General features: G+C 55.2%; 1 protein-coding gene and 1 long non-coding RNA gene across 2 annotated transcripts in view; both read right to left on the reverse strand.

Moving 5' to 3' along the window:
* Positions 1–1599: 1599 nt before the first annotated feature.
* LOC138100980 (uncharacterized) lies at positions 1600–11148 on the reverse strand. Its single transcript, XR_011146991.1, has 3 exons — positions 11077–11148; positions 6160–6243; positions 1600–1672 (listed from the first exon to the last, which is right to left on the reverse strand). It is a non-coding gene; the product is annotated as an uncharacterized lncRNA (long non-coding RNA).
* Positions 11149–11163: 15 nt separating this feature from the next.
* LOC138100977 (TBC1 domain family member 17-like) overlaps positions 11164–26171 on the reverse strand; it is a gene marked incomplete at its 3' end in the record, with an annotated part of 31640 nt that continues 16632 nt past the window's right edge. The window contains exons 9-13 of the mRNA XM_068998824.1: positions 25927–26016; positions 20567–20667; positions 18673–18772; positions 13222–13313; positions 11164–11277 (exon numbers count right to left, since the gene is read on the reverse strand). Coding sequence (XP_068854925.1) covers positions 11164–11277; positions 13222–13313; positions 18673–18772; positions 20567–20667; positions 25927–26016 — 497 coding nt within the window. The remainder of the gene's footprint in view (positions 11278–13221; positions 13314–18672; positions 18773–20566; positions 20668–25926; positions 26017–26171) is intronic.

Genomic DNA, 26171 nt, shown 5'->3' on the forward strand with positions numbered 1-26171 from the left:
CAGTTTGGAGCTCCCAGTTTGGGCTCCCACTCCCAGTATGGGGCTCCCAGGCCCAGTTTGGGTTCCCAGTTTGAGCTCTGAGTTTGAGCTCCCAGTTTGGGCTCCCAGTTTGAGCTCCGAGTTTGGGCTTCCAGTCCCAGTTTGGGGCTCCCAGTTTGGGGCTCCCAGTCCCAGTTTGGGCTCCCAGTTTGGGCTCCCAGGCCCAGTTTGGGCTCCCAGTTTGGGCTCCCAGTTTGGGCCTCCCAGTCCCAGTCTGGGCTCCCAATTTGGGCTCCCAGTTTGGGCTCCCAGTTTGGGCTCCCAGTTTGGGGCTCCCAGTCCCAGTTTGGGCTCCCAGTTTGGAGCTCCCAGTCCCAGTTTGGAGCTCCCAGTTTGGGGCTCCCAGGCCCAGTTTGGGCTCCCAGTTTGGGCTCCCAGTTTGGGGCTCCCAGTTTGAGCTCCCAGTTTGGAGCTCCCAGTCCCAGTTTGGGCTCCCAGTTTGGGGCTCCCAGTCCCAGTTTGGGCTCCCAGTTTGGGGCTCCCAGTCCCAGTTTGGAGCTCCCAGTCCCAGTTTGGGGCTCCCAGTTTGGAGCTCCCAGTCCTAGTTTGGAGCTCCCAGTTTGGGGCTCCCAGTCCCAGTTTGGGCTCCCAGTTTGGGCTCCCAGTTTGGGCTCCCAGTTTGGGCCTCCCAGTCCCAGTTTGGGCTCCCAATTTGGGCTCCCAGTTTGGGCTCCCAGTTTGGGCTCCCAGGCTGAGTTTGGGCTCCCAGTTTGGGCTCCCAGTTTGGGCCTCCCAGTCCCAGTCTGGGCTCCCAGTTTGGGCTCCCAGGCTGAGTTTGGGCTCCCAGTCTGGGCTCCCAGTTTGGGCTCCCAGTTTGGGGCTCCCAGTCCCAGTTTGGAGCTCCCAGTTTGGGGCTCCCAGTCCCAGTTTGGGCTCCCAGTTTGGGGCTCCCAGTCCCAGTTTGGGGCTCCCAGTTTGGGCTCCCAGTTTGGGGCTCCCAGTTTGGGCTCCCAGGCCCAGTTTGGGCTCCCAGTTTGGGGCTCCCAGTCCCAGTTTGGGCTCCCAGTCCCAGTCTGGGCTCCCAGTTTGGGCTCCCAGTTTGGAGCTCCCAGTCCCAGTTTGGGGCTCCCAGTTTGGAGCTCCCAGTCCCAGTTTGGAGCTCCCAGTTTGGGGCTCCCAGGCCCAGTTTGGGCTCCCAGTTTGGGCTCCCAGTTTGGGGCTCCCAGTCCCAGTTTGGGCTCCCAGTTTGGAGCTCCCAGTCCCAGTTTGGGCTCCCAGTCCCAGTTTGGGCTCCCAGTTTGGAGCTCCCAGTCCCAGTTTGGGCTCCCAGTCCCAGTTTGGGGCTCCCAGTTTGGAGCTCCCAGTCCCAGTTTGGAGCTCCCAGTTTGGAGCTCCCAGTCCCAGTTTGGGGCTCCCAGTCCCAGTTTGGAGCTCCCAGTTTGGGCTCCCAGTTTGGGCTCCCAGTTTGGGGCTCCCAGTCCCAGTTTGGGCTCCCAGTTTGGAGCTCCCAGTCCCACTTTGGGGCTCCCAGTCCCAGTTTGGGCTCCCAGTTTGGGGGGTCCCTCATGGGGAGGCCTCGGGGGGCTCCTCGGGGGGCGGCGGCTCCGGGGGGGGTCCCGGGGGGGGGTCCCGGGGGGGGTCCCGGGGGGGGCCCCCCCAAACCCAGCAGCTCCTGAAGGGCCGGGGGGAGGTCCTGGGGGGGAAATGGGGGAGGGGTCACTTGGGGTCATTTGGGGTCATTTGGGGTCAGTTTGGGGTCACTTTGGGGTCATTTGGGGTCAGTTTGGGGTCATTTGGGGTCACTTTGGGGTCACTTTGGGGTCATTTGGGGTCACTTTGGGGTAATTTGGGGTCATTTTGGGGTCACTTGGGGTCATTTGGGGTCACTTTGGGGTCATTCGGGGTCATTTGGGGTCACTTTGGGGTCACTTTGGGGTCATTTGGGGTCACTTTGGGGTCATTTTGGGGTCATTTGGGGTCAGTTTGGGGTCAGTTTGGGGTCATTTGGGGTCAGTTTGGGGTCACTTTGGGGTCACTTTGGGGTCATTTGGGGTCAGTTTGGGGTCATTTTGGGGTCACTTTGGGGTCAGTTTGGGGTCATTTTGGGGTCACTTTGGGGTCAGTTCGGGGTCACTTTGGGGTCATTTGGGGTCACTTTGGGGTCATTTGGGGTCACTGGGGTCACTTTGGGGTCATTTTGGGGTCATTTAGGGTCAGTTTGGGGTCATTTGGGGTCAGTTTGGGGTCATTTGGGGTCACTTTGGGGTCATTTGGGGTCAGTTTGGCGTCATTTGGGGTCATTTGGGGTCATTTGGGGTCAGTTTGGGGTCTTTTGGGGTCATTTGGGGGTCATTTGGGGTCATTTGGGGTCAGTTCGGGGTCACTTTGGGGTCATTTGGGGTCAGTTTGGGGTCAGTTTGGGGTCATTTGGGGTCACTCTGGGGTCACTTTGGGGTCATTTGGGGTCATTTGGGGTCAGTTTGGGGTCATTTGGGGTCATTTGGGGTCAGTTTGGGGTCAGTTTGGGGTCACTTTGGGGTCATTTGGGGTCACTTTGGGGTCACTTTGGGGTCACTTTGGGGTCATTTTGGGGTCATTTGGGGTCATTTTGGGGTCATTTGGGGTCAGTTTGGGGTCAGTGTGGGGTCATTTGGGGTCACTTTGGGGTCACTTTGGGGTCATTTGGGGTCATTTGGGGTCAGTTTGGGGTCATTTGGGGTCATTTGGGGTCATTTGGGGTCATTGGGGGTCACTTTGGGGTCAGTTGGGGTCATTTGGGGTCATTTGGGGTCATTTGGGGTCCCTGTGGGGTCACTCTGGGGTCACTTTGGGGTCATTTGGGGTCACTTTGGGGTCATTTGGGGTCATTTGGGGTCAGTTTGGGGTCAGTTTGGGGTCATTTGGGGTAATTTGGGGTCACTTTGGGGTCATTTGGGGTCCCTGTGGGGTCATTTTGGGGGCATTTGGGGTCATTTGGGGTCAGTTTGGGGTCATTTGGGGTCAGTTCGGGGTCAGTTGGGGTCAGTTTGGGGTCATTTGGGGTCAGTTTGGGGTCAGTTTGGTGTCAGTTTGGGGTCATTTTGGGGTCATTTGGGGTCATTTTGGGGTCATTTGGGGTCATTTGGGGTCATTTGGGGTCCCTGTGGGGTCATTTTGGGGGCATTTGGGGTCATTTCGGGTCAGTTTGGGGTCATTTGGGGTCATTTGGGGTCACTTTGGGGTCATTTGGGGTCAGTTCGGGGTCACTTTGGGGTCATTTGGGGTCAGTTCGGGGTCAGTTGGGGTCATTTGGGGGCATTTGGGGTCAGTTTGGGGGCATTTGGGGTCAGTTTGGGGTCAGTTTGGGGTCATTTGGGGTCATTTGGGGTCAGTTTGGGGTCACTTCGGGGTCATTTGGGGTCACTTTGGGGTCAGTTTGGGGTCAGTTTGGGGTCATTTGGGGTCACTTTGGGGTCATTTTGGGGGCATTCGGGGTCATTTGGGGTCATTTGGGGTCAGTTTGGGGTCATTTGGGGTCATTTGGGGTCATTTTGGGGGCATTCGGGGTCATTTGGGGTCATTTGGGGTCACTTTGGGGTCACTTTGGGGTCATTTGGGGTCATTTGGGGTCAGTTTGGGGTCATTTGGGGTCACTTTGGGGTCACTTTGGGGTCATTTGGGGTCAGTTTGGGGTCATTTGGGGTCACTTTGGGGTCAGTTCGGGGTCACTTTGGGGTCATTTGGGGTCACTTTGGGGTCATTTTGGGGTCATTTGGGGTCAGTTTGGGGTCAGTTTGGGGTCATTTGGGGTCAGTTTGGGGTCACTTTGGGGTCACTTTGGGGTCATTTGGGGTCAGTTTGGGGTCATTTTGGGGTCACTTTGGGGTCAGTTTGGGGTCATTTTGGGGTCACTTTGGGGTCAGTTCGGGGTCACTTTGGGGTCATTTGGGGTCACTTTGGGGTCATTTGGGGTCACTGGGGTCACTTTGGGGTCATTTTGGGGTCATTTAGGGTCAGTTTGGGGTCATTTGGGGTCAGTTTGGGGTCATTTGGGGTCATTTGGGGTCACTTTGGGGTCATTTGGGGTCAGTTTGGCGTCATTTGGGGTCATTTGGGGTCATTTGGGGTCAGTTTGGGGTCTTTTGGGGTCATTTGGGGGTCATTTGGGGTCATTTGGGGTCAGTTCGGGGTCACTTTGGGGTCATTTGGGGTCAGTTTGGGGTCAGTTTGGGGTCATTTGGGGTCACTCTGGGGTCACTTTGGGGTCATTTGGGGTCATTTGGGGTCAGTTTGGGGTCACTTTGGGGTCACTCTGGGGTCACTTTGGGGTCATTTGGGGTCATTTGGGGTCAGTTTGGGGTCATTTGGGGTCATTTGGGGTCAGTTTGGGGTCAGTTTGGGGTCACTTTGGGGTCATTTGGGGTCACTTTGGGGTCACTTTGGGGTCACTTTGGGGTCATTTTGGGGTCATTTGGGGTCATTTTGGGGTCATTTGGGGTCAGTTTGGGGTCAGTGTGGGGTCATTTGGGGTCACTTTGGGGTCACTTTGGGGTCATTTGGGGTCATTTGGGGTCAGTTTGGGGTCATTTGGGGTCATTTGGGGTCATTTGGGGTCATTGGGGGTCACTTTGGGGTCAGTTGGGGTCATTTGGGGTCATTTGGGGTCATTTGGGGTCCCTGTGGGGTCACTCTGGGGTCACTTTGGGGTCATTTGGGGACACTTTGGGGTCATTTGGGGTCATTTGGGGTCAGTTTGGGGTCAGTTTGGGGTCATTTGGGGTAATTTGGGGTCACTTTGGGGTCATTTGGGGTCCCTGTGGGGTCATTTTGGGGGCATTTGGGGTCATTTGGGGTCAGTTTGGGGTCATTTGGGGTCAGTTCGGGGTCAGTTGGGGTCAGTTTGGGGTCATTTGGGGTCATTTGGGGTCAGTTTGGGGTCAGTTTGGGGTCAGTTTGGGGTCATTTTGGGGTCATTTGGGGTCATTTTGGGGTCATTTGGGGTCATTTGGGGTCATTTGGGGTCCCTGTGGGGTCATTTTGGGGGCATTTGGGGTCATTTCGGGTCAGTTTGGGGTCATTTGGGGTCATTTGGGGTCATTTGGGGTCACTTTGGGGTCATTTGGGGTCAGTTCGGGGTCACTTTGGGGTCATTTGGGGTCAGTTCGGGGTCACTTTGGGGTCACTTTGGGGTCATTTGGGGTCAGTTCGGGGTCAGTTGGGGTCAGTTTGGGGTCATTTGGGGTCATTCGGGGTCAGTTTGGGGTCATTTTGGGGTCATTTGGGGTCATTTGGGGTCAGTTTGGGGTCATTTGGGGTCATTTGGGGTCATTTGGGGTCCCTGTGGGGTCATTTTGGGGGCATTTGGGGTCATTTGGGGTCAGTTTGGGGTCAGTTTGGGGTCATTTGGGTCATTTGGGGTCACTTTGGGGTCATTTTGGGGTCATTTTGGGGTCATTTGGGGTCCCTTTGGGGTCAGTTTGGGGTCAGTTTGGGGTCCCTGTGGGGTCAGTTTGGGGTCCCTGTGGGGTCACTCTGGGGTCACTCTGGGGTCCCTGTGGGGTCATTTTGGGGTCACTCTGGGGTCACTTTGGGGTCACTTTGGGGTCATTTGGGGTCATTTGGGGTCAGTTTGGGGTCAGTTTGGGGTCATTTGGGGTCAGTTTGGGGTCACTGTGGGGTCCCTGTGGGGTCACTCTGGGGTCCCTGTGGGGTCAGTTTGGGGTCCCTGTGGGGTCCCTGTGGGGTCAGTTTTGGGGTCACTCTGGGGTCAGTTTGGGGTCCCTGTGGGGTCATTTTGGGGTCAGTTTGGGGTCACTCTGGGGTCCCTGTGGGGTCAGTTTGGGGTCCCTGTGGGGTCAGTTTGGGGTCACTTGGGGTCAGTTTGGGGTCCCTTTGGGGTCAGTTGGGGTCACTTTGGGGTCATTTGGGGTCCCTTTGGGGTCCCTTTGGGGTCCCTGTGGGGTCCCTGTGGGGTCAGTTTGGGGTCCCTGTGGGGTCAGTTTGGGGTCAGTTTGGGGTCCCTGTGGGGTCCCTGTGGGGTCAGTTTGGGGTCCCTGTGGGGTCCCTTTGGGGTCAGTTTGGGGTCCCTGTGGGGTCCCTGTGGGGTCCGTGTGGGGTCAGTTTGGGGTCAGTTTGGGGTCCGTGTGGGGTCAGTTTGGGGTCCGTGTGGGGTCAGTTTTGGGGTCCCTGTGGGGCTCTGACCGTGCTGGCCGCCAGCTGCAGGAAGATGCCCTCGGCCCTGCTCAGCACCTCCCCCACGTCCAGCGCCGGCCCCGCAGCGAACATCTGGGGACGGGGGGCACCCCAAACCCAGCCCGGGTCACCCCAAAACCATCCTGGGTCACCCTGGGTCACCCCATCACCCCAAACCCAGCCCGGGTCACCCCAAAACCATCCTGGGTCACCCCAAACCCACCCCGGGTCACCCCATCACCCCAAACCCTCCCCGGGTCACCCCAAAACCATCCTGGGTCACCCCAAACCCACCCCGGGTCACCCCAAACCCACCCCGGGTCACCCCAAAACCACCCCGGGTCACCCCAAACCCAGCCCGGGTCACCCCAAAACCATCCTGGGTCACCCCAAACCCTCCCCGGGTCACCCCAAAACCATCCTGGGTCACCCCAAACCCACCCCGGGTCACCCCAAACCCACCCCGGGTCACCCCAAAACCATCCTGGGTCACCCCAAATCCACCCTGGGTCACTCCAAACCCACCCAAACCCACCCCGGGTCACCCCATCACCCCAAACCCACTCCGAATCACCCCAAACCCACCCCGGGTCACCCCAAAACCATCCTGGGTCACCCCAAACCCACCCTGGGTCACCCCAAACCCACCCCAGGTCACCCCAAACCCACCCCGGGTCACCCCAAAACCATCCTGGGTCACCCCAAATCCACCCTGGGTCACCCCAAACCCACCCCGGGTCACCCCGGGTCACCCCATCACCCCAAACCCAGCCCGGGTCACCCCAAACCCAGCCCGGGTCACCCCAAAACCACCCCGGGTCACCCCAAACCCACCCAAACCTAGCCCAGGTCACCCCAAAACCATCCTGGGTCACCCCAAACCCACCCTGGGTCACCCCAAACCCACCCCGGGTCACCCCAAAACCATCCTGGGTCACCCCAAACCCTCCCCGGGTCACCCCAAAACCATCCTGGGTCACCCCAAACCCACCCCGGGTCACCCCAAAACCATCCTGGGTCACCCCAAACCCACCCCGGGTCACCCCAAACCCACCCAAACCTAGCCCAGGTCACCCTAAACCCACCCCGGGTCACCCCAAACCCAGCCCGGGTCACCCCAAAACCATCCTGGGCCACCCCGGGTCACCCCAAACCCACCCCAGGTCACCCCAAACCCAGCCCGGGTCACCCCAAAACCATCCTGGGTCACCCCAAACCCAGCCCGGGTCACCCCAAAACCATCCTGGGTCACCCCGGGTCACCCCATCACCCCAAACCCAGCCCGGGTCACCCCAAACCCACTCAAACCCACCCCGGGTCACCCCAAAACCATCCTGGGTCACCCCGGGTCACCCCAAACCCACCCCGGGTCACCCCAAACCCACCCCGGGTCACCCCAAAACCATCCTGGGTCACCCCAAATCCACCCTGGGTCACTCCAAACCCACCCAAACCCACCCCGGGTCACCCCATCACCCCAAACCCACTCCGAATCACCCCAAACCCACCCCGGGTCACCCCATCACCCCAAACCCACCCCAGGTCACCCCAAAACCATCCTGGGTCACCCCAAACCCACCCCAGGTCACCCCAAAACCATCCTGGGTCACCCCAAAACCATCCTGGGTCACCCCAAACCCACCCTGGGTCACCCCAAAACCATCCTGGGTCACCCCAAAACCAACCCCGGGTCACCCCATCACCCCAAACCCTCCCCGGGTCACCCCAAAACCATCCTGGGTCACTCCAAACCCACCCCGGGTCACCCCAAAACCATCCTGGGTCACCCCAAAACCATCCTGGGTCACCCCAAACCCACCCCGGGTCACCCCAAACCCACCCTGGGTCACCCCAAGGCCACCCCAATGTCCCCATCCCCATCCCAGTGTCCCCATCCCAGTGTCCCCATCCCCCTCCCAGTGTCCCCAAACCCTTCCTGGTGTCCCCAGTCCCTGCCCAGTGTCCCCAGCCCTGTCCCCAACCCCGTCCCGGTGTCTCCAGGGACACCCCAGGGTGTCCCCAACTGTCCCCAACCCCTCCCCGGTGTCCCCACCCCCATCCCGGTGTCCCCATCCCGGTGTCCCCACCTTGTCCCGGTCGCCCCCATCCCGGTGTCCCCAATCCTATCCCAATGTCCCCACCCCTGTCCCCACCCCCTTCCCGGTGTCCCCAGCCCCATTCCAATATCCCCACCCCCTCCCGATGTCCTCATCCCGGTGTCCCCACCCCACCCCGGTGTCCCCATCCCAATGTCCTCATCCTGGTGTCCCCATCCCCCTCCCGGTGTCCCCATCCCCCTCCCGATGTCCCCATCCCGGTGTCCCCCTCCCGGTGTCCCCACCCCATCCCAATGTCCCCACTCTTTCCCGGTGTCCCCACCCCCATCCCGGTGTCCCCACCCCTGTCCCCACCCCCTCCCGGTGTCCTTATCCCGGTGTCCCCACCCCCCTCCCGCTGTCCCCACCTTGTCCCGGTCGCCCCCATCCCAATGTCCCCACCCCCATCCCGGTGTCCCCACCCCCACCCCCGTGTCCCCACCCCCCTCCCGGTGTCCCCATCCCGATGTCCTCATCCCGGTGTCCCCACCCCCTCCCAGTGTCCCCAGCCCCATCCCGGTGTCCCCACCCCCCTCCCAGTGTCCTTATCCCGGTGTCCCCACCCCCCTCCCGCTGCCCCCACCTTGTCCCGGTGTCCCCACCCCTGTCCCCACCCCCTCCCAGTGTCCCCATCCCGATGTCCCCACCCCCTTCCCGGTGTCCCCATCCCGGTGTCCCCATCCCGGTGTCCCCACCCCCATCCCGCTGTCCCCACCTTGTCCCCCTCGCTGTCCGTGTCCCCTCCCCCCTCCCGCTGTCCCCACCCCCATCCCGGTGCTCCCACCCCCTTCCCGGTGTCCCCATCCCGGTGTCCCCACCCCCGTCCCGGTGTCCCCACCCCTGTCCCGGTCGCCCTCATCCCGATGTCCTCATCCCGGTGTCCCCACATCCACCCCCGTGTCCCCACCCCCATCCCGGTGCTCCCTCCCCCATCCCGGTGTCCCCCTCCCGGTGTCCCCACCCCCTTCCCGCTGTCCCCACCCCCATCCCGGTGCTCCCACCCCCGTCCCGGTGTCCCCATCCCGGTGTCCCCTCCCCCCTCCCGATGTCCCCACCCCCCTCCCGGTGTTCCCACCCCCATCCCGGTGTCCCCCTCCCGGTGTCCCCACCCCCACCCCCGTGTCCCCACCCCCCTCCCGCTGTCCCCACCGTGTCCCGCTCGCCCCCGTCGCTGTCCGTGTCCCCTCCCCCCTCCCCGTGTCCCCACCCCCATCCCGGTGCTCCCACCCCCTTCCCGGTGTCCCTATCCCGGTGTCCCCACCCCTGTCCCGGTCGCCCTCATCCCGGTGTCCCCCTCCCGGTGTCCCCACCCCCATCCCGGTGTCCCCACCCCCACCCCCGTGTCCCCACCCCCCTCCCGGTGTCCCCATCCCGGTGTCCCCAACCCCTTCCCGGTGTCCCCACATCCATCCCCGTGTCCCCACCCCCATCCCGGTGTCCCCACCCCCACCCCCGTGTCCCCACCCCCCTCCCGGTGTCCCCATCCCGGTGTCCCCATCCCGGTGTCCCCACCCCCACCCCCCGTGTCCCCACCCCCATCCCGGTGTCCCCATCCCCCATCCCGGTGTCCCTATCCCGGTGTCCCTATCCCGCTGTCCCCTCCCCCCTCCCGGTGTTCCCACCCCCATCCCGGTGTCCCCCTCCCGGTGTCCCCCTCCCGATGTCCCCACCCCCCCTCCCGGTGTCCCCACCCCCATCCCGGTGTTCCCACCCCCATCCCGGTGTCCCCATCCCGGTGTCCCCACCCCCCGTGTCCCCACCCCCACCCCCCTGTCCCCACCCCCATCCCGCTGTCCCCACCTTGTCCCGCTCGCCCCGGTCGCTGTCCGTGTCCCCTCCCCCCTCCCGCTGTCCCCACCCCCATCCCGGTGTCCCCATCCCGGTGTCCCCATCCCGCTGTCCCCACCCCCATCCCGGTGTCCCCACCCCCACCCCCGTGTCCCCACCCCCATCCCGGTGTCCCCACCCCCATCCCGGTGTCCCCATCCCGCTGTCCCCACCCCCATCCCGGTGTCCCCACCCCCACCCCCCTGTCCCCACCCCCATCCCGGTGTCCCCACCTTGTCCCGCTCGCCCCCGTCGCTGTCCGTGTCCCCTCCCCCCTCCCGGTGCTCCCACCCCCTTCCCGGTCGCCCTCATCCCAATGTCCCCATCCCGGTGTCCCCACCCCCACCCCCGTGTCCCCACCCCCATCCCGGTGTCCCCATCCCGGTGTCCCCACCCCCATCCCGGTGTCCCCATCCCGGTGTCCCCACCCCCACCCCCGTGTCCCCACCCCCATCCCGGTGTCCCCATCCCGGTGTCCCCACCCCCATCCCGGTGTCCCCATCCCGGTGTCCCCACCCCCACCCCCGTGTCCCCACCCCCATCCCGGTGTCCCCACCGTGTCCCGCTCGCCCCCGTCGCTGTCCGTGTCCCCTCCCCCCTCCCGCTGTCCCCACCCCCATCCCGGTGTCCCCATCCCGGTGTCCCCATCCCGCTGTCCCCACCCCCATCCCGGTGTCCCCATCCCGATGTCCCCACCCCCACCCCCCAGTCCCCACCCCCATCCCGCTGTCCCCACCTTGTCCCGCTCGCCCCGGTCGCTGTCCGTGTCCCCTCCCCCCTCCCCGTGTCCCCACCCCTGTCCCCACCCCCATCCCGGTGCTCCCACCCCCTTCCCGGTGTCCCCCTCCCGGTGTCCCCACCCCCACCCCCCGTGTCCCCACCCCCATCCCGATGTCCCCACCCCCATCCCGGTGTCCCCCTTCCGCTGTCCCCTCCCCCATCCCGGTGTCCCCATCCCGGTGTCCCCATCCCGGTGTCCCCACCCCCCTCCCGCTGTCCCCACCGTGTCCCGCTCGCCCCCGTCGCTGTCCGTGTCGCCCCCGTCGCTGTCGCTGTCGCTGTCGCTGCTGGCCCCGGCGCTGGCCCCGGTGGTGGCCCCGGCGGTGGCCCCGGTGGTGGCCCCGGCGCTGGCCCCGAGCAGCTCCAGGAGGGCGCAGGTGACGAGCAGGTGGAAATTGGGGCACGGCAGCCCCGTCCAGAGCACCTGGGACAGAGGGGACACCCTGGGGACACCCTGGGGACACCCTGGGGACACCCTGGGGCACCCTGGGGACATCCTGGGGACACCTTGGGGACATCTGGGGCACCCTGGGGACACCCTGGGGACACCCTGGGGCACCCTGGGGACACCCTGGGACAGAGGGGACACCCTGGGACACCCTGGGGCACCCTGGGGACACCCTGGGGCACCCTGGGGACATCCTGGGGACACCCTGGGAGCACCCTGGGGACACCCTGGGGCACCCAGGGACACCTTGGGGCACCCTGGGACATCTGGGGACACCCTGGGGACAGCTGGGGACAGCTGGGGACACCCTGGGGCACCCTGGGGCACCTTGGGGACACCCTGGGGACATCTGGGGCACCCTGGGGACACCCTGGGACAGAGGGGACACCTTGGGGCACCCTGGGGAGCCTTGGGGACACCCTGGGGACACCCTGGGGACACCCTGGGGACACCTTGGGGCACCCTGGGGCACCTTGGGGACACCCTGGGGACACCTTGGGGACACCTTGGGGACATCCTGGGGCACCTTGGGGACACCCTGGGGACACCCTGGGGCACCCTGGGGACACCTTGGGGACATCTGGGGCACCCTGGGGACACCCTCAGTGACCCTGCCCATCCCCCACAATGTCCCCAACACCCCCAAATGCCCCCAAAGTCCCCAAAATTCCCCCAAACTGCCCCTAAAACACCTCAAAAATGCCCCCAAAATGTCCCCAAATGTCCCAAATGCCCCAAAATGTCCCAAATTCCCCAAACTCCCCCAAATCCCCCCAAAACTGCCTGAAACTCCCCCAAATTCCCCCAAATTCCCCCAGAATTCCCCAAATCCCCCCAAACTCCCCCCACATGCCCCAAATTCCCCCAAAATGCCCCAAAAACGCCCCAAATTCCCCCAAAATGCCCCAAACTCCCCCAAAATGCCCCCAAAACGACCCCAATTCCCCCAAAATGCCCCAAAAATGCCTCCAAATGTCCCCCAAATTCCCCCAAACTCCCCCAAAAATACCTCAAATCCCCCAAAAATGCCCCAAACTCCCCCCAAAATGCCCCAAATTCCCCAAACTCCCCCAAATTCCCCCAAAATTCCCCAAATCCCCCCAAACTCCCCCCAAATGCCCCAAATTCCTCCCAAAATGCCCCAAATTCCCCCAAATACCCCAAATTCCCCCCAAACGCCCCAAATTCCCCCCAAACACCCAAATTTCCCCAAAATGCCCCAAAACCGCCCCAAATTCCCCCAAAACTGCCCCAAATCCCCCAAAACTGCCCCAAACTCCCCCAAAATGCCCCAAAAACGCTCCAAATTCCCCCAAAATGTCCCAAACTCCCCCAAAATGCCCCAAAAATGCCCCAAATTCCCCAAACTCCCCCAAACTCCCCCCAAAATGCCCCAAATTCCCCCAAAAATGCCCCAAACTCCCCCAAACTTCCCCTAACCCCCCGGAAAATGCCCCAAATTCCCCCAAATTCCCCCAAAATGCCCCAAAACCGCCCCAAATTCCCCCCAAAATGCCCCAAATCCCCCAAAATGCCCCAAATTCCCCCAAAATGCCCCAAAAATGCCTCCAAATGTCCCCCAAACTCCCCCAAAATGCCCCAAAACCGCTCCAAATTCCCCCAAAATGCCCCAAACTCCCCCCAAATGCCCCAAATCCCCCCAAATGCCCCCAAATCCCCCCAAAACTCCCCCAAACTGCCCCAAATTCCCCCAAAAATGCCCCAAAAACGCTCCAAATTCCCCCAAATTCCCCCAAATTCCCCCCAAAATGCCCTAAACTCCCCCAAATTCCCCCAAACTGCCCCAAATTCCCCCAAAACGCCCCAAAATCCCCCAAATTCCCCCCAAATCCCCCCAAATCCCCCAAAATGCCCCAAAATCCCCCAAATCCCCCCAAATCCCCCCAAAACCGCCGGTACCTCCCAGAGCCGCCGGGTCCCCTCCAGTCCCAGTTGCCGCTGGAAGCGGAACTGGAGCCACTGGGAGCAGCTCCGGCGGGGCCCCCGCAGCTCTGGGGGGCGCAGGGGGGGCGCTCAGGGGGGGGCGCGGGGTCCCCGACCCCTCCCCGGACGCGATTTTGGGGCTTTTTCCCCATTTTTGACGAATTTCCCCCCTTTTTTAGGGATTTTTTCCCCCTTTTTTTGGGATTTTTTTCCTATTTTTTAGGAATTTTTTCCCCGTTTTTTGTTTTTTTTTCCCCAATTTTTTGGTTTTTTTCCACCATTTTTGGGGACCCCGACCCCCCCCCGGACGCGATTTTGGGGTTTTTTCCCCATTTTTCACCATTTCCCCCATTTTTTTGTGATTTTTCCCCATTTTTGAGGATTTTTTTCCCATTTTTGGGGTTTTTTTTGCCATTTTTGGGGTTTTCCCCCCATTTTTGGGGTCCCTAAATCCCCCCGGACACGATTTTGGGGTCCCCGACCCCTCCCCGGACGCGATTTTGGGGTTTTTTCCCCATTTTTGACGAATTTCCCCCATTTTTTAGGGATTTTTTCCCCCTTTTTTTGGGATTTTTTTCCCATTTTTTAGGAATTTTTTCCCCGTTTTTTGGTTTTTTTCCCCAATTTTTTGGGATTTTTTCCACCATTTTTGGGGACCCCGACCCCCCCCGGACGCGATTTTGGGGTTTTTCCCCATTTTTAACCATTTCCCCCATTTTTTTGCGATTTTCCCCCCATTTTTTAGGGATTTTTTTCCATTTTTGAGCGGTTTTTTTCCCCATTTTTTGGGATTTTTTCCCCCATTTTTGGGGTCCCTAAATCCCCCCGGACACGATTTTGGGGTCCCCGACCCTCCCCGGACGCGATTTTGGGGCTTTTCCCCCATTTTTAACCATTTCCCCCATTTTTTTGTGATTTTTCCCCATTTTTGAGGGATTTTTTTCCCATTTTTTGGGGTTTTTTTCGCCATTTTTGGGGTTTTCCCCCCATTTTTGGGGTCCCTAAATCCCCCCGGACACGATTTTGGGGTCCCCGACCCCTCCCCGGACGCGATTTTGGGGTTTTTTCCCCATTTTTAACGAATTTCCCCCATTTTTTAGGGATTTTTTCCCCCTTTTTTTGGGATTTTTTTCCTATTTTTTAGGAATTTTTTCCCCGTTTTTTGTTTTTTTTTCCCCAATTTTTTGGTTTTTTTCCACCATTTTTGGGGACCCAGACCCCCCCCGGACGCGATTTTGGGTTTTTTTCCCCATTTTTGACGAATTTCCCCCATTTTTTTGCGATTTTTCCCCATTTTTAAGAGGTTTTTTTCCCATTTTTTGGGGTTTTTTTTCGCCATTTTTGGGGTTTTCCCCCCATTTTTGGGGTCCCTAAATCCCCCCGGACACGATTTTGGGGTCCCCGACCCCCCCCGGACGCGATTTTGGGGCTTTTTCCCCATTTTTGACGAATTTCCCCCATTTTTTAGCGATTTTTTTCCCCCTTTTTTTGGGATTTTTTTCCTATTTTTTAGGAATTTTTTCCCCGTTTTTTGTTTTTTTTTCCCCAATTTTTTGGTTTTTTTCCACCATTTTTGGGGAACCCGACCCCCCCCGGACGCGATTTTGGGGCTTTTTCCCCATTTTTGACCATTTCCCGCATTTTTTTGCGATTTTTTCCCCATTTTTTAGGGATTTTTTTCCATTTTTGGGTTTTTTTTCACCATTTTTGGATTTTTTCCCCCATTTTTGGGGTCCCTAAATCCCCCCGGACACGATTTTGGGGTCCCCGACCCCTCCCCGGACGCGATTTTGGGGTTTTTTCCCCATTTTTCACCATTTCCCCCATTTTTTTGCGATTTTTTCCCCATTTTTGAGGGATTTTTTTCCCATTTTTGGGGTTTTTTTTCGCCATTTTTGGGGTTTTTCCCCCATTTTTGGGGTCCCTAAATCCCCCCGGACACGATTTTGGGGTCCCCGACCCCCCCCGGACACGATTTTGGGGCTTTTTCCCCATTTTTCCCCATTTCCCCCATTTTTTTGCGATTTTTTTCCCCATTTTTGAGGGTTTTTTTTCCCATTTTTGAGGGTTTTTTTGCCCCATTTTTGGGGTTTTTCCCCCATTTTTGGGGTCCCTAAATCCCCCCGGACACGATTTTGGGGTCCCCGACCCTCCCCGGACGCGATTTTGGGGCTTTTCCCCCATTTTTAACCATTTCCCCCATTTTTTTGCGATTTTTCCCCATTTTTGAGGGATTTTTTTCCCATTTTTTGGGGTTTTTTTCGCCATTTTTGGGGTTTTCCCCCCATTTTTGGGGTCCCTAAATCCCCCCGGACACGATTTTGGGGTCCCCGACCCCTCCCCGGACGCGATTTTGGGGTTTTTCCCCCATTTTTGACGAATTTCCCCCATTTTTTAGGGATTTTTTCCCCCTTTTTTTGGGATTTTTTTCCTATTTTTTAGGAATTTTTTCCCCGTTTTTTGTTTTTTTTCCCCAATTTTTTGGGTTTTTTCCACCATTTTTGGGATCCCCGACCCCCCCCGGACGCGATTTTGGGGTTTTTTCCCCATTTTTCCCCATTTCCCCCATTTTTTAGGGATTTTTTTCCCATTTTTGAGGGATTTTTTTTCCATTTTTGGGGTTTTTTTTCGCCATTTTTTGGGTTTTTCCCCCATTTTTGGGGTCCCTAAATCCCCCCGGACACGATTTTGGGGTCCCCGACCACCCCCCGGACGCGATTTTGGGGTTTTCCCCCATTTTTCACCATTTCCCCCATTTTTTAGGGATTTTTTCCCCCATTTTTGAGGGTTTTTCCCCCGTTTTTTGGGCTTTTCCCCCCATTTTTGGGGATTTCTCCCCCTTTTTTGTGATTTTTTTCCTCTTTTTGGGGCGATTTTCTCATTTTTTAACATTTCCTTTTTTTGGGGGGGATTTTCCCCTTTTTTTTGCCATTTCCCCCTTTTTTTTTTCGGGATTTTCCCCTTTTTTGGGATTTTCCCTTTTTTTCGGGATTTCCCCCTCCTTTTTTTTGCCATTTCCCTTTTTTTACCATTTTCCCTTTTTTTTTCGGAATTTCCCCCCTTTTTTTTTTGCCATTTTCCTCTTTTTTTGGGGGGGATTTTCCCCTTTTTTTGCCATTTCCTTTTTTTTGGGATTTCCCCTTTTTTGGGGGGATTTTCCCCCTTTTTTTTTGCCATTTCCCTTTTTTTTGGGATTTCCCCTTTTTTCGGGATTTCCCCCTTTTTTTTCGGAATTTCCCCCTTTTTTTTTTTTTTTGCCATTTCCCCTTTTTTCGGGATTTTTCCCCCTTTTTTTTCGGAATTTCCCCCATTTTTTTTGCCATTTCCCTTTTTTTTGGGATTTCCCCTTTTTTCGGGATTTTTCCCCCTTTTTTTTCGGAATTTTCCCAATTTTTTTTTGCCATTTCCCTTTTTTTTTTGGGGATTTTCCCCCTTTTTTGGGATTTCCCCTTTTTTGGGGGGGATTTTCCCCCTTTTTTTTTGCCATTTCCCTTTTTTTTGGGATTTCCCCTTTTTTCGGGATTTTTCCCCCTTTTTTTTCGGAATTTTCCCAATTTTTTTTTGCCATTTCCCTTTTTTTTTTGGGGATTTTCCCCCTTTTTTGGGATTTCCCCTTTTTTGGGGGGGATTTTCCCCCTTTTTTTTTGCCATTTCCCTTTTTTTGGGGATTTCCCCTTTTTTCGGGATTTTCCCCCCTTTTTTTTCGGAATTTTCCCCATTTTTTTTGCCATTTCCCTTTTTTTTTCGGGATTTTCCCCCTTTTTTTTTAGGATTTCCCCTTTTTTGGGGGGATTTCCCCCCTTTTTTTTTGCCATTTCCCTTTTTTTGGGGATTTCCCCTTTTTTCGGGATTTTCCTCCTTTTTTTCGGAATTTCCCCCTTTTTTTTTTTTTGCCACTTCCCCTTTTTTTTTTGGAATTTTCCCCCTTTTTTTCGGAATTTCCCCCCTTCTTTTTTTTTGCCATTTCCCTTCTTTTTTTGGGATTTTTCCCTTTTTTGGGATATCCCCTTTTTTTCAGGATTTCTCGCTTTTTTTTACCATTTCCCTTTTTTTTTTACCATTTTCCCTTTTTTTGGGGATTTCCCCTTTTTTCGGGATTTTCCTCCTTTTTTTCGGAATTTCCCCCTTTTTTTTTTTTTTTGCCATTTCCCCTTTTTTTGGAATTTCCCCCCTTTTTTTTTGCCATTTCCCCTTTTTTTGGGATTTTCCTCTTTTTTTGGGAGGATTTTCCCCTTTTTTTTGCCATTTCCCTTTTTTTTGCCATTTCCCCTTTTTTCGGGATTTTTCCCCCTTTTTTTTCGGAATTTTCCCAATTTTTTTTGCCATTTCCCTTTTTTTCTTCGGGATTTTCCCCCTTTTTTTTTAGGATTTCCCCTTTTTTGGGGGGATTTTCCCCCTTTTTTTTGCCATTTCCCTTTTTTTTTGGGATTTCCCCTTTTTTTGGAATTTTCCCCCTTTTTTTTCGGAATTTCCCCCCTTTTTTTTTTTGCCATTTCCCTTTTTTTTTTTGGGATTTTCCTCTTTTTTTGGGGGGGATTTTCCCTTTTTTTTTGCCATTTCCCTTTTTTTCGGGATTTCCCCTTTTTTTTAGGATTTCCCCTTTTTTGGGTGGGATTTTCCCCCCTCTTTTTTTTTTTGCCATTTCCCTTTTTTTCGGGATTTCCCCTTTTTTCGGGATTTTCCTCCTTTTTTTCGGAATTTCCCCCTTTTTTTTTTTCGGGATTTCCCCCTTTTTTGGGATTTTCCTCCTTTTTTTCGGAATTTCCCCCTTTTTTTTTTTTGCCATTTCCCCTTTTTTTGGGATTTTCCTCTTTTTTGGGGGGGATTTTCCCTTTTTTTTTGCCATTTCCCTTTTTTTCTTCGGGATTTTCCCCCTTTTTTTTAGGATTTCCCCTTTTTTGGGGGGATTTTCCCCCTTTTTTTTTGCCATTTCCCTTTTTTTTGGGATTTCCCCTTTTTTTGGAATTTTCCCCCTTTTTTTTCGGAATTTCCCCCCTTTTTTTTTTTGCCATTTCCCCTTTTTTCTTTGGAATTTTCCCCCTTTTTTTCGGAATTTCCCCCTTTTTTGCCATTTCCCTTTTTTTACCATTTTCCCTTTTTTTTTCGGAATTTCCCCTCTTTTTTTTTTTGCCATTTCCCTTTTTTTTTGGGATTTCCCCCTTTTTCAGAATTTTCCCCCTTTTTTTTCGGAATTTCCCCCCTTTTTTTTTTTTGCCATTTCCCTTTTTTTTTTCCGGATTTTCCCCTTTTTAGGGATTTCCCCTTTTTTTCGGAATTTCCCATTTTTTTTTACCATTTCCTTTTTTTTCGGAATTTTCCCCTTTTTTTTTTCGGGATTTTCCCCTTTTTTTTTCGGAATTTTCCCCTTTTTTTTTTCCCCCTTTCCCCCTTTTTCGGGGTCCCCCCCCCGGTTTTTGGGGTACCCACCCAGCAGCTCGCTCCCGCCGGGGTTCACCACCCGCACCAGTTGCCCCAGTTGGCCCAGTTGCCTCCTCAGCCCCTCCGGGCCCGGCCCGAAATTCGACCCCTGCGAGGGGGTGGGGAAGGGGTTAAAAAAAAAGCCAAAACAACCAGAAAAAAACCCAAAATCCCCCCCAAAAAAACCCAGAAAAACCCAAAATCCCCCCCAAAAAAACCCCAGAAAAACCCAAAATCCCCCCCAAAAAAACCCAGAAAATACCCCAAAATCCCCTCCCCAAAAAAACCCAAAATGACCCCAAAATCCCCCCCCAAAAAAACCCCAAAACCCCCCCAGAAAAAACCCAAAATCCCCCCCAAAAAACCACCCAAAAAAACCAGAAAAACCCCAGAAAAAACCCAAAATCCCCTCCCAAAAAAACCCCAAAACCCCCCCAGAAAAACCCAAAATCCCCCCCCCAAAAAAACCAAAAAAAACCCAAAATCCCCCACAAAAAAACTCCCAAAAAAACCCCAAAGAAACCCGAAAACCCCCCCAAAAAAAACCAAAACCACCCCAGAAAAACCTAAAATCACCCCTCAAAAAAACCCCAAAAAACCCCAAAATCCCCCCAAAAAAACTCCCAAAAAAACTCCAGAAAAACCCAAATTCCCCCCCCCAAAAAAAACCCAGAAAAACCCAAAATCCCCCCCCAAAAAAACCCAAAAAACCCCAAAATCCCCCCCAAAAAACCCCTCCCCCAGTTTCGGGCCCCCCCCGCCCCCAATTTCGGGGCCCCAGTCCCCAAATTTTGGGGTTCCACCCCCCCATTTTGGGGTCCCCCCCATCCCAAATTTGGGGCCCCCCCTCCCCCTATTTTTGGGGTCCCCCCCCCCCAAATTTCGGGGTCCTCTCCCCCGAAATTTTGGCCCCCCCCCTCCCCCACATTTTGGGCCCCCCTCCCCCAAATTTTGGGGTTCCCTCCCCACATTTTGGGGTCCCTCCCCCTCCCCAAAGTTGGGGTCCCCGCCCCCAATTTTTGGGGTTCCTCCCCCAAATTTCAGGGTCCCACCTCCAAATTTCGGGGTCCCCCCTCCCCAAATTTTGGGGTCCCCACCCCAAATTTCAGGGTCCCTGCTCCCAAATTTTTGCCTCCCCTCCCCCAAATTTCAGGGCCCCCCCTCCCCAATTTTGGGGTCCCCCCTCCCCCCAATTTCGGGGCCCTCCACCCCCAAATTTCGGGGCCCCACCCCTCAAATTTTGCCCCCCCCCCCAAATTTTGGGCCCCCCTCCCCCAATTCCGGGGCCCCCCCCCCCCCAATTTTGGGCCTCTCCCTCCCCAAATTTTGGCCCCCTCTCCCCCAATTTCGGGCCCCTCACCCCCCAAATTTCGGGGCCCCACTCCCCAAATTTTGGGGTCCCCCCCTCACATTTTGGGGTCCCCCCTCCCCAAATTTTGGGGTCCCCCCCTCCCCAAATTTTGGCCCCCCCCTCCCCACATTTTGGGGTTCTCCCCCCAAATTTCAGGGCTCCCCCTCCCCCAATTTCGGGGCCCCAGTCCCCAAATTTTGGGGTTCCCCCCCCCCCATTTTGGGGTCCCCCCATCCCAAATTTGGGGTCCCACCCAACCCCAAATTTTGGCCTCCCCTCCCCCATTTTCGGGGTTCCTCCCCAAATTTGGCTCTTCCCCCAAATTTTGGCGTTCCCTCCCAAATTTTGGGGTTCCCTCCCACATTTTGGGGTTCCCTCCCCAATTTTCGGGGTTCCTCCCCAAATTTGGCTCTCCCCCCAAATTTTGGCGTTCCCTCCCACATTTTGGGGTTCCCTCCCAAATTTTGGGGTTCCCTCCCACATTTTGGGGTTCCCTCCCCACATTTTGGGGTCCCCCCCTCCCCAAATTTTGGGGTCCCCCCCCCCCCTCACCACCATCTCCATGACGCTGCAGAAGCCCCAAAACGCCTCCACCTCGTCGGGGCTGACGGTGGCCAGCGGGGCCAGCAGCTCGCTCATGCCCCGCACGTAGCCTGCGACCCCAAAAACGCCCCAAAAACACCCCAAAATCAACCCCAAAATCGGTCTGAGTGAGGGGAGACCCCAAAATCCACCCCAAAATCCGAGGAGACCCCAAAAAACACCCCAAAAACACCTCAAAAACACCTCAAAAACACCCCCAGAACCGACCCAAAATCCACCCCAAAACCACCCCAAAATCCACCCCAAAATCGGTCTGAGTGAGGGGAGACCCCAAAATCCACCCCAAAATCCGGAGAGACCCCAAAAACCCACCCCAAAAACACCTCAAAACACCTCAAAAACACCCCAAAAACCACCTCAAAAACACCCCCAGAACCGACCCCAAAATCCACCCCAAAACCACCCCAAAATCAACCCCAAAATCGGTCTGAGGGGGGACCCCAAAAACCACCCCAAAATCCGGGGAGACCACAAAAAACACCCCAAAAACACCTCAAAACCACCCCAAAAACACCTCAAAACCACCCCAAAAACACCTCAAAAACACCCCAAAAACACCCCCAAAACACCTCAAAAACACCCCCAGAACCGACCCCAAAATCCACCCCAAAATCAACCCCAAAATCGGTCTGAGTGAGGGGAGACCCCAAAAACCACCCCAAAATCCGGGGAGACCCCAAAAACCACCCCAAAAACACCCCAAAAACAACCCCAAAACACCTCAAAAACACCCCCAGAACCGACCCCAAAATCAACCCCAAAATCGGTCTGAGTGAGGGGGGACCCCAAAAACCACCCCAAAATCCGAGGAGACCCCAAAAACCACCCCAAAAACACCTCAAAACACCCCAGAAACACCCCCAAAACACCTCAAAAACACCCCCAGAACCGACCCCAAAATCCACCCCAAAATCAACCCCAAAATCGGCCTGAGTGAGGGGAGACCCCAAAAACCACCCCAAAATCCGGAGAGACCCCAAAAAACACCCCAGAAACACCTCAAAACACCCCAAAAACCACCCCAAAAACACCCCAAAAACACCCCAAAATCGGTCTGAGTGAGGGGGGACCCCAAAATCCACCCCAAAATCCGGGGAGACCCCAAAAACCCACCCCAGAAACACCTCAAAAACACCTCAAAACACCCCAAAATCCACCCCAAAACCACCCCAAAATCAACCCCAAAATCGGTCTGAGTGAGGGGAGACCCCAAAAACCACCCCAAAATCCGGGGAGACCCCAGAAACACCCCAGAAGCACCTCAAAACACCCCAAAAACACCCCCAAAAACACCCCAAAATCAACCCCAAAATCGGTCTGAGGGGGGACCCCAAAATCCACCCCAAAATCCGGAGAGACCCCAAAAACACCCCAAAAACACCTCAAAACACCTCAAAAACACCCCAAAAACACCCCCAGAACCGACCCCAAAAACCACCCCAAAATCAACCCCAAAATCGGTCTGAGTGAGGGGGGACCCCAAAATCCACCCCAAAATCCGGAGAGACCCCAAAAACCACCCCAAAAACACCTCAAAAACACCCCAAAAACACCTCAAAACACCTCAAAAACACCCCAAAAACCACCTCAAAAACACCCCCAGAACCGACCCCAAAATCCACCCCAAAATCCACCCCAAAATCGGTCTGAGTGAGGGGAGACCCCAAAAACCACCCCAAAATCCGAGGAGACCCCAAAAAACACCCCAGAAACACTTCAAAACACCCCAAAAACCACCCCAAAAACAACCCCAAAACACCTCAAAAAACACCCCCAAAACCGACCCCAAAATCCACCCCAAAATCCACCCCAAAATCGGTCTGAGTGAGGGGAGACCCCAAAAACCACCCCAAAATCTGGGGAGACCCCAAAAACCACCCCAGAAACACCCCAGAAACACCTCAAAACACCCCAAAAACACCCCCAGAACCGACCCCAAAATCCACCCCAAAACCACCCCAAAATCAACCCCAAAACCGGTCTGAGTGAGTGGAGACCCCAAAATCCACCCCAAAATCCGAGGAGACCCCAAAAAACACCCCAAAAACACCTCAAAACCACCCCAAAAACACCTCAAAAACACCCCAAAAACACCCCCAAAACACCTCAAAAACACCCCCAGAACCGACCCCAAAATCCACCCCAAAATCCACCCCAAAATCGGTCTGAGTGAGGGGGGACCCCAAAAACCACCCCAAAATCTGGGGAGACCCCAAAAACCACCCCCAAAACCCAGCCCCAAAACACCTCAAAAACACCCCAAAAACACCCCAAAAAACCCCAAAATCAACCCCAAAATCGGCCTGAGGGGGAACCCCAAAAACACCCCCAAAACCACCCCAAAACCACCTCAAAACCACCCCAAAACCACCCCAAAATCCACCCCAAAATCGGTCTGAGGGGGGACCCCAAAATCCACCCCAAAATCCGAGGAGACCCCAAAAACACCCCAAAAACACCTCAAAAGCACCCCAAAAACACCTCAAAAACACCCCCAGAACCGACGCCAAAATCCACCCCAAAAACACCCCAAAATCAACCCCAAAATCGGTCTGAGTGAGGGGAGACCCCAAAAACCACCCCAAAACCCAGCCCAAAATTCACCCCATAAACACCCCAAAATCAACCCCAAAATCAACCCCAAAATCGGTCTGAGTGAGGGGGGACCCCAAAATCCACCCCAAAATCCGAGGAGACCCCAAAAACCCCCCAAAAACACCTCAAAACACCCCAAAAACACCCCCAGAACCGACCCAAAATCCACCCCAAAACCACCCCAAAATCGGTCTGAGTGAGGGGGGACCCCAAAAACCACCCCAAAATCCGGGGAGACCCTAAAAACCACCCCAAAACCACCCCAAAATCAACCCCAAATCCCCCCAAATTTCCCCCAAATTCTCCCAAAATTCCCCAAAATCCCCCAAATCGCCCCCAAATCCCCCCAAATCCCAAATTTCCCCCAAAAATCCCTCCTAAAAACCCCTAAAATGCCTCAAAATCCCCCTAAAATCCCCCCCAAAACCCCCAAACATCCCCAAAAACCCCCAAAAAATCCCCAAAAATCCCCCAAATCCCAAAAAATCCCCAAATCCCCCCTAAAATCCCCTCAAACCCCCCCTAAACACCCCCCTAAAATGCCCCAAAATCCCCCTAAAATGCCCCTAAAAACCCCCCAAAAAATCCCCAAAAAATCCCAAAAAATTCCCAAAAAATCCCAAAAACCCCCAAAAAACCCCCAAAACCCCCAAAATCCCAAAAAATCCCCAAATCCCCCCTAAAATCCCCTCAAATCCCCCCTAAACGCCCCCCTAAAATGCCCCAAAATCCCCCTAAAATGCCCCTAAAAACCCCAAAAAACCCCCCCAAAAATCCCCAAAAAATCCCAAAAAATTCCCAAAAAATCCCAAAAACCCCCAAAACCCCCAAAATCCCCCAAAATCCCCCCAAACCCGCACCGAGGTCGAAGTGGAACATGCAGAAGGTCATGAGGACGTCGCGCTCCCCCCAAAATCCCCCCGAAAATCCCCCCTAAGATCCCCCGAAAAATCCCAAAAAATTCCCAAAAAAATCCCCAAAAATCCCCCAAACCCCCAAAACCCTAAAAAACCAAAAAATCCCCAAATCCCGCCCAAAATCCCCCCAAATCCCCCCTAAAATCCCCTCAAATCCCCCCTAAACACCCCCCTAAAATGCCCCAAAATCCCCCTAAAATGCCCCTAAAAACCCCAAAAATTCCCCAAAAAATCCCAAAAAATCCCAAAAAAATCCCAAAAAATCCCCAAAACCCCAAAAAACCCCAAAACCCCCCAAAATCCCCCCAAACCCGCACCGAGGTCGAAGTGGAACATGCAGAAGGTCATGAGGATGTCGCGCCCCCCCAAAATCCCCCCGAAAATCCCCCCTAAGATCCCCCGAAAAATCCCAAAAAAATCCCAAAAAAATCCCCAAAAATCCCCCAAACCCCTAAAACCCTAAAAAACCAAAAAATCCCCAAATCCCGCCCAAAATCCCCCAAAATCCCCCCTAAAATCCCCTCAAATCCCCCCTAAACACCCCCCTAAAATGCCCCTAAAATCCCCCTAAAATGCCCCTAAAAACCCCAAAAAACCCCCCAAAAAATCCCCAAAAAATCCCCAAAAAATCCCAAAAAATCCCAAAAACCCCCAAAACCCCCAAAAAACCCCAAAATCCCCCCAAACCCGCACCGAGGTCGAAGTGGAACATGCAGAAGGTCATGAGGATGTCGCGCCCCCCCCAAAATCCCCCCGAAAATCCCCCCTAAGATCCCCCAAAAAATCCCCAAAAAAATCCCAAAAAATTCCCAAAAAATCCCCAAAACCCCAAAAAACCCCCAAAACCCCCAAAATCCCAAAAAATCCCCAAATCCCGCCCAAAATCCCCCTAAATCCCCCCTAAAATCCCCTCAAATCCCCCCTAAACACCCCCCTAAAATGCCCCAAAATCCCCCTAAAATGCCCCTAAAACCCCCTAAAAACCCCCCAAAAAATCCCCAAAAAATCCCAAAAAATCCCAAAAACCTCCAAAACCCCCAAAACCCCCCAAAATCCCCCCAAACCCGCACCGAGGTCGAAGTGGAACATGCAGAAGGTCATGAGGATGTCACGCCCCCCCAAAATCCCCCCGAAAATCCCCCCTAAGATCCCCCAAAAAATCCCCAAAAAAATCCCAAAAAATTCCCAAAAAATCCCAAAAATCCCAAAAAATCCCCAAAACCAAAAAATCCCAAAAAATCCCCAAATCCCCCCTAAACACCCCCCTAAAATGCCCCAAAATCCCCCTCAAATGCCCCTAAAAACCCCAAAAAACCCCCCAAAAAATCCCAAAAAAATCCCAAAAAATCCCAAAAAAATCCCAAAAAATCCCCAAACCCCCCAAAACCCCAAAACCCCCCAAAATCCCCCCAAACCCGCACCGAGGTCGAAGTGGAACATGCAGAAGGTCATGAGGACGTCGCGCCCCCCCAAAATCCCCCCGAAAATCCCCCCTAAGATCCCGCAAAAAATCCCAAAAAATTCCCAAAAAAATCCCAAAAAATCCCAAAAAATCCCCAAAACCAAAAAATCCCAAAAAATCCCCAAATCCCCCCTAAAATCCCCTCAAATCCCCCCTAAACACCCCCCTAAAATGCCCCAAAATCCCCCTAAAATGCCCCTAAAAACCCCAAAAAACCCCCCAAAAAATCCCCAAAAAATCCCCAAAAAATCCCCAAAAAATCCCAAAAAAATCCCAAAAAATCCCAAAAACCCCCAAAACCCCCCCAAAACCCCAAAATCCCCCCAAACCCGCACCGAGGTCGAAGTGGAACATGCAGAAGGTCATGAGGACGTCGCGCAGCAGCGCCGGCGGCACCGAGGGCGGGGCCCGGGCCAGGTCCCGCTCTGAGGGGGGAATTTTGGGGTCAATTTGGGGCTTTTTGGGGCATTTTTGGGGTCAGTTTGGGGCATTTGGGGTCAGTTTGGGGTCAGTTTGGGGTCATTTGGGGTCAGTTTGGGGCAGTTTGGGGTCAGTTTTGGGGCATTTGGGGTCAATTTTG

Source organism: Aphelocoma coerulescens, unplaced genomic scaffold (assembly GCF_041296385.1).
Source record: "Aphelocoma coerulescens isolate FSJ_1873_10779 unplaced genomic scaffold, UR_Acoe_1.0 HiC_scaffold_180, whole genome shotgun sequence".
In the NCBI taxonomy this organism is placed as follows: Eukaryota; Metazoa; Chordata; class Aves; order Passeriformes; family Corvidae; genus Aphelocoma; species Aphelocoma coerulescens.